Source organism: Oryza glaberrima, chromosome 8 (assembly GCF_000147395.1).
Source record: "Oryza glaberrima chromosome 8, OglaRS2, whole genome shotgun sequence".
NCBI classification, from domain to species: Eukaryota; Viridiplantae; Streptophyta; class Magnoliopsida; order Poales; family Poaceae; genus Oryza; species Oryza glaberrima.
In genome coordinates, this window is record NC_068333.1 from 22,857,113 (window position 1) to 22,865,104 (window position 7,992).

The window sequence follows — 7,992 nt, forward strand, 5'->3', positions numbered from 1 at the left end:
TTTAATATCTTTTCATCATTAGACCAGTTTACGAAATGGTTTGTCAAGTTGATCCAGCTCGAAGCACCAAATTTTCACAAAACCGAGCGCCTTTTTTTTTTGTCAAATACTGGGAACGCTGGTTATCCGTTACTCCAACCCCAAATTTGGGCACATGATCCTTCTTTAAAAGAAGGCTTCGGGTAAGTTTGATATAGCTGTTGGGCTTAGCTAGTTAGTGGCACGTAAAGCAAGACACATTGTTAGCGTATAAATAATTACTACATGCGTCCTAAAATAAAAACATTTTCAGCTATGAATCTAGACAACTATATGTTCAGATTCTGCTTTATTTTAGGACGGAGGTAGTAACATTAACTATTATAATTTTGAAAATATATTTACATTTTTTTGTTATAGAAAATTTTATTTAAAAAATTTTCGTACAAAATAAACCATTTAACGGTTTTAAAAACACGTTCACGGTAAATGAAGTATTAGCTCAATACAACCATAGATGGTCAAATCTGAATTAATCCTAAAGACAAATTGAACAATCTCTTATCCAAATTCTCTCCGGGCTTAGATTTTTTTAAGAGTAACCATTGGAGTAAGATGCAATAAATGAAGCTCTGCAATTTTTGGGGTTTGTGAGTACTTCTTAGCCCTTTTTTTCAGAGAGATTTTCGAGCAGAACTCTATGGGCTTTGGCTTAGTTGGGCTTGGGCCGGTTTAAAGAGCAGAGAACTAGCGACAGCCTACCCAAAGCTTTTCTGTACAACGCATATATACGGATACCGTTATACACACCCCATAAGGCTAGTCCTAACCTATAACACTAGACAGTTTCCATAAACTCCACATCATAAAAAAAAACTAGTACTAGATACTACTCTTTCGATGCAAACACCATTCTTTTATACTTAAATTTAATGCTATTTATGTCACATGATGTCTTGGATGTTGTGTAGAAACCATATCTCATGCAAGACCTGGTTTCATTTTCTTTCCTCATTGATTCACTTGTCACATCATCTTTTATCATAGGTGGCAGCTTATTTAATGCTATGGACACCATCATAGTCATTGGGTTAGAAATGATCTAAGATAAAACTACACGAGCATTAACATAAGCTCGTAGAAGTACGAGACCAGACTATCAGAATAATCTCCTACGAAAATGAGGTCGTGTTGTAAAATTTCAGGATCAATTTCATTGCGCACGAAATCTCATCTTAAAATTTGGTATTCCCTATGTAGGTATTTTTCGACTTGATAGAAACTTTTATGAAGGCATTTTCAACGTGTAGGCAGTTTTGTAGTAACGTGAGAAAACATAACGTAGCATTTGTAGTTTTTCGTTAGCTGTACAGCAGCATAGAAGATAGACCACACGCGGTTGCTGGACGGAAACTATATATTAGTATAGCCCCAAGTGTATCTATGTTCACGAACAAAAAACCAGATATCATGCACGCATTAACAAAGTTACAGGAAACAATAACAAATAAAATACCAACAAAACAAACGCTGAAATGCAGAGGTTTCCCCGTAAACCTCAGCAAAATGCAGATATAAAGGCCGCTGCGACACAAGTCCATAGCAAAGATACACCGGGGGAGAAATAAGAAAACTAAAAAAGAGAAGAAAACTATGGTGGTATACAGCACTTTTCAGGGTTGCCCATGACCCAAATATATCCTTCCACCATTGCTGATTCTGCTCCAAGATCTGCACAAGCATCAGTACCCACAAATACATTAACAGAAAATTCACGTAATTAAGTGATCAGTCAAATTGCTTGGTTAAAAGAAGTTTGAAGGTTGGCAATCTCAGCAAGAGAGTGTGAAGGATCTGATTTCCATACCTGCAACCCTAAATAGCGGGTGAGTCCCAATGTATCCCACAAGTGCCTACTTATCAGCATGCCGGCGCTTGTGTCTCCTATGGCCGTGGTTACCGCCATGAGGTGGTCTCTTCGGCTTCTTACTGCTGCATGAACAGAAGGTTTTTCAAACAAGTGACAGACAACACCAGTTCATCGTTGAGGTTACATCAGTAATGGTTTGAATTAGAAATATTTCAACACTAACCAGAATGCTTCCATTAGAAGCCTGTATATAATATAGACAGGGATAGCCAGCAAAGCAGAAGCCTGCAAAGAAAATAATTTTGTTATATGGGCATATATCTACAGCTGGTTAAATTTTCCAAGGGTGCTTACCAGGAACCAAACCAACTCCTTCGTCGCAAGTGATTTGGATACCTCATGTTGGTGTAGGTAATCTAAGATGGTTGATTGCGCCTAGAAAAACCGATAAACAAATGTTGAGATTTTTCTCGCGGATGAAATACTTCTAGTATAGGAGTAAAGTGAACATCAATAAATGTCGTATATCCAAATGGTGTAAATGTAACTATATGTTGGTGCAGTAATCACAATCTAGTTTGAAATGTGACTCTGACTAACATAATAATATCTGGTGGTCAAGGGGATTAAGAACAGAGATGATAATAGAATACTGGTGGAGTACTGACATGAAACACATACTAGAATATCTAGACATTTTAATATAAGGAGATGCAGACCTGCCGATGGTATGTGGTTGCTGATTCAAGAAATGACCCATACACACGAACTGCTCTTTTAGTATACGGCTTAAGAGTAGTTCTAACTTTCTCAACATGTGGCTTTGTAACCTCAGCAACTTGATCAATGTAGGGTTTGGAGAACTTCTTGGCTTCCTATTGCAACATAGTCAAATGACCATCAATTGATCATATATACCATATACCAGTGCAGCCATCAGAGGAAGATATTCTAGATTCATGAAAGTACTAGTGCTAAGTACCTGGAAGTAGGGATCAGCAAACTCTTTAACCTTTGCAACATGAGGTTTAACAGCATCCCTTGATGCCTCATAGACCTCCACGGATTTTGATGAGACCTTTTGTACATAAGGTTCTGTGTTTTTCTTGAGGACAACCAATTTTTCCTTCACTGGAACCCATTTCTTCAATAATTTAAAGTTATATTGTTAGTTGAAGATAAATAAAAAAGTAATAAAAACATAGTCATCGTAAGCTACCATTTTAGCAGTCTCCACATGTGGCTCAGCCCATTTTTTTGCCTGTGCTGATTTTTCTGATGCCTGATGCAGGTATACATGGACGTATGTTAACAGTGGATATATTTAAGGTATGCATTTTGAAATAAAAATAAAAACTGTGTAATTAGGATGCACCTTCTGCAGAAAACTGTTGATAGCAGGTTTTCCATGTTCATTCCAGTGACCAGAGATCACCTCCTACACAGCACGACAATGACAATGATAAGGGACAGGGAATACAAATTACTAGAATGTCAGGTGCATTGTTTGCTGGTTCTGCTTTGTTACCATATAATGAGCAGAGTGCGCAGCTAACCAAGGTGGCAACCATGCTCCATGAACCTGTAAAACGAAAGGCAGTATAAAATCACGCAGCCATATTTTGTTCGCATAAACCCAAGAGGATCACATCAAAGCAACATTAGAATAAACTTCAGGATACTTTAGAATGATAGACACATATTGTAATTTGAAATGCAGCAAGTGCTGGGAGACAAAGAAAAGGACTGTGCATCTACAAGGCATGTATCTCTTGGTCATGTTATGTTATCACTGATCAGCTCCACCAGCTGATCATTTAACTTGGAAGTTTAGTTTAGCCCAATAAGATCATAACTGTAATGTAGGATCATTGTCTTCACATTATTGATACTAATATGCATCAAGTTTAGATGACTGAAAGGATTATACTAGCAGCTCTACTATCGTACTATCAAGGTAACTTTACCTCTGTCAGCTGTTTTGACTTAGTTGTTGCTTCCAAATGCAGCCTCATCAGTTCCTCCTACAAACATGAAAAATCATGTATGGAATCAAATTCATCATAGAATCATCATATGTAAATACATTAATAGTCATCAAACATATCTCACCTCGGCAACTTTCAGAGCACGTTCTGTGCTTTGAAGCTTGCGCTTTTGCTCATCATTTGTCTTTTGGAGCTAGGTAGGACCAAAAACAGAACAGAAAAAAGATAAGTCCATATGACATGTAGAATGTTATATCTGTTTAGATTTAGTTAACTTTTGAGTGTAGGATCATATCAATCAGAAGACTCTCCAGTTATTATTGATAGACTCAGCTTCTAAGAAAAGAGAACATTGTAATAAAATTTAGTGCGCAGCTGTTACATATTCATGAACAAAATGGAGAGAAATCAGCTAGTCCCTTGGAAATAGGATTGTTAACCTACTACAGAAGTGCATTTAGTTTCTTTGGGGGGTTTGACTATTTATTTTTGGGTAGGTGAGGTGGCAAGATGTGTTGCCTGCCGTTGGAGGGTCTTGTAGTAACTAAGGAACGGAGTGGGATAAGATCATAAGTTTGCTGCATAACATATTTACGTAGTTACGAAAGGCAAACAACCCTGACGAAAATAACTAATACAGACCTGAAATAGAATAGTCTAATAGTACAAAAGGCCAGAGTCATCAGTCATGTACTCACTGCGTCAATCTTTGCATTCAACTCTTGCACCCTCTTCTCTGCATCATTAGCTCTGTTCTCCAAAGTAGCTTTCTTGACACTTTGTGCTTCAACATCCTTCTTGAGCTTGTCAATCTAGAATAGAAAATATTAGAAACCACAACCTAATAAGTGGTAAATTTTAATTTATCATGAACATTCTATGTTTTGCACCTGCTTCTCAAGCTCAACAGCCCGAGCGTTGGCCTTGCCAGCCTGCTCCTCAGCAGCCACAGACCCCTTTGCCTGTAAATGGATCAGATAGTGATACAATAAATTTTAGCCCATAAAGTAATGTTTCAGAGGCAATTCCTTCAGCATATAGTACTTCATACCTGGAGGGAAGTAATCTCGCTCTGCAGAGAAGCAATCTTCTGTGACTTCTCCTCGATGAGCTTCTCCAACTTTGCTATGCTATCATCCTTAGCCTTCAGTTCCTTGGATCGTTCTGAGATTCCTGATTCTATAAGATGATCCTTGGGTTATTGGAAGAAACATTATGTGCAGCATGCATTTTGGTTAAATCAAATACTAACCCACTATGCAAAAGTTATGAAGTTTGTTTTGCTTGATTCAGAAACAGTACTACCAGTCTACCACAAAAAGATATTATTCCCAATTCGGGCACAGCTTTAACTCTAGACAGTACAAGCTTTTTAAGGCCATTTATAACCCTATTATTACACAAATTATTCCAACTAAAGCATGAAAATTCATGATAGGCTTAAAGTTGTTGTGGTATAAATAATTACAACCATTGAATGCTGAACCACGAAAAGGTAACTTTAAGCAAAGTAAAAAAGAGTAAAACGCAGTTTCAAAAAGGAAAACACAGTTTCAAACGAGTACGCAATTTTTTTTAGAAAAAAACAAAAGGATCAAAATGCTCGCAAGTGGAGTATCTATCATATCGATAAAGAAAAAGTTCAAATGAATAGCAAGTAGAGTATATATCATATGGCGGATAAAAAGAAAAAAAATGAAACAACTAGGAAAATCTCACAAACAACAAGCCACTTGATCAAATTAGGCGCTTGTCACCAAGCAATCCAACACCGCCCATCAATTGATCACGCAAATACTAAACCCCTTATAACATGGATCCCGCAAAGCTCGACAAATCTAACATCATCTCGCGATTCACGTCGAATTGGCCCCCTAAACCCCTCGCTTCGCTCATCGCGGAGCCACCAAATCCAGCGAAAGAAGATCAAATTACCCTACCTCACGAGCACCAAATCCAATCCAACCCACCCAAATCCCCCCACCGGAAACCCCAACGAGCCACCCCCACCTCCGACTCAACCCGATGAGATACACCAGCACGGCACGCCACGGCACTTACCTAGGCCGGAGATCTTATCCCTCAGCTGCTGCAGCTCCGCCCTGAGCGCCACCGCCTCCGCCTCCTCCTTGGCCCTCTCCACGATCCCCTCCTCCACCTCCACCACCGCCTCCGCCGCCTCCTCCTGCGCCGCCACTCCCGTCGCGATCACCAGCACCACCGCCGCCGCCAGCAGCAGGAGCAGCCTCGAGATCCTCCCCATCGCCGAACCCCCTCCTCCTCCTCCCAACCCCAACCCGCCGCCTCCGGTTCGCCGCCGAGCCCGCGAAGACGACGACGACGACGAAGGCGAGTAGTGGCGGAGAGTGCCCCGGTGCGCGTCGCGTCGCGTTCGTTAGGACTTAGGCGCTGCGAGGCTGCAGATTTTTTTTTTCCCTTTTTCTCTTCTATTTTTCCCCTTTTTTTTCTCTTTTTAACCCGCGACGAAGACGAAGCCACGGGAGCACGTGACCTGGCACGTGGAGCGGGGGGGCGGCACACGTGGCGGGTCGCGGTTCGTGCTGCCGCGTGGGTCCATGTCACTGGCTGGGTCACTGTGAGATGGGTCCCACCGAGCCTATCCTGAAGGACAGGTGGCTGGCGGCGACGACCCGGCACGCATCGAAGGGGGAAAAGATGTTTTTCTCTCTTTTTTTTTGTTTTTGAGAAGAAAAGGAAATTGATTTCGAGTGTCCGTACAAATGTCCGTGTTCTAGAAGGCGTTGGGTGGTAGGCTTCCTAATTCTAACCATCGCTTTTATGGTTGGGTTGGGATTAAGCTTAAATAATCACCTGCAATACCTAAAAAATGAGGTACTGGTTTAATCACTGTGATTTGGATTAGGGGATTCGAAATTGATCATGCAAAGGTTTCTCCGGTCTTTGAGGGCAATGCAAAGATCCATTTCCTTAATTTCCCATTCTGCACACCAGACTGATGTCCATATTATGTTAGGGAGTATCTGATTTCTTTTCTAATTTTAGATTTCACACTTCCCAATCTAGGAGTACTAGGCTGTGCGTTTTCTGAAAAGCAATTTTTTTTACCTTGTAGCATTAATTTATCCACTTATACCTTCAAATAACTATAAAAAAAAAAGAAAATCCATCAGTTCGTAAATTTCAGCTGTCTCAAACTGCACAAATACGCTGAATAATTCCCAAAGCCACTAGCTACTGATGAAGGAGTAGCTGAATCTTTGACATAACTGATGAATCTTCTCTAAACTGATGAGAAAACATAACTGCAAAAAAAAAAAGAAAAAAACGGTGGAATGACTGACAGTCTGACGGCAACCATAAATGGGATCTTGATCATCTGATGAAGATCGGACCGTGGTGGGGTTACGTTGGAATTAAAGGTGAGATCAGGGTTGTTGCAGCAGTTACTACAGTCTTACTGTTACAGAGGGGTTAGTTGGCGAGTAGCTCAATCGTCAGCCATTCTTTTCTTCTTGTGATGAAGAAATTAAGGTGAGAGTTCAATTTTCAGTGGCAGGAAAAGATTAAGCACTTTGCTTACCACTCAGTGGTTGCAATCTTTTAGACTTTGAGACGATTTATCTGATGGTGGGTTATCTATCCGTGTTCTTTGTCGACTTCTTTTTGCTGCCGGATTAATTTGACCTGTGTTTCCATGCTTTTGGGTGGAGAAGATGGACAAGAACAAACTTGGCACTTGACAGATGAGAAAAATGAGACGTTTACATGTGTACGAATGGGCGGAGGTGCGGAGAAGATGCACACGCACGGCTACAGGGTGTTTTCCGAGTGTAGTTTTTTTTTCTTTTCTAGCCACGTGAGCTGGAAGGCAAGGAATTCCGGTGCAAATACTGCAAATCTTCATGAATCATGAATTCACCGTAAAACAACAGCGAGAGTCTACGGCTTGCTTGGCGAGTCCGTCTTGTGGCATCACAATTGTCACACCATTAAGTGTTAACACGACGTGAGGGAAGAAATTCTGAGAGGTACCGAAGACTATTAGTGGTTGAGCGTTTTATAGCTAGGAGGCGTTCCAGCATGGTGTTGAGAGAGAGGGAGAAGGACATAGGCTGTGTTTGGAAAATTGGTTTGGGATATGATTTCCCACCTCTTAAAGGGTAAGCTTCAATA

General features: G+C 40.6%; 1 protein-coding gene across 2 annotated transcripts; it reads right to left on the reverse strand.

Moving 5' to 3' along the window:
- Positions 1-1,382: 1,382 nt before the first annotated feature.
- On the reverse strand, positions 1,383-6,289 carry LOC127783012 (spindle pole body component 110-like). 2 transcript variants are annotated; one of them, XM_052310309.1, is made up of 15 exons: positions 5,899-6,289; positions 4,889-5,016; positions 4,728-4,799; positions 4,536-4,649; positions 3,962-4,030; positions 3,817-3,873; positions 3,378-3,431; positions 3,225-3,287; positions 3,069-3,131; positions 2,832-2,993; positions 2,569-2,724; positions 2,204-2,284; positions 2,073-2,134; positions 1,847-1,968; positions 1,383-1,710 (listed from the first exon to the last, which is right to left on the reverse strand). In XM_052310309.1, the coding sequence occupies exons 1-14, from the start codon at positions 6,098-6,100 to the stop codon at positions 1,893-1,895; spliced, it is 1,359 nt and encodes a 452-aa protein (XP_052166269.1). In that variant the 5' UTR covers positions 6,101-6,289; the 3' UTR covers positions 1,383-1,710; positions 1,847-1,892. The 2 variants fall into 2 exon arrangements, with proteins under 2 accessions (XP_052166269.1, XP_052166268.1); XM_052310308.1 differs by having other exon boundaries at positions 1,847-1,971; positions 5,899-6,288.
- Positions 6,290-7,992: the final 1,703 nt, after the last annotated feature.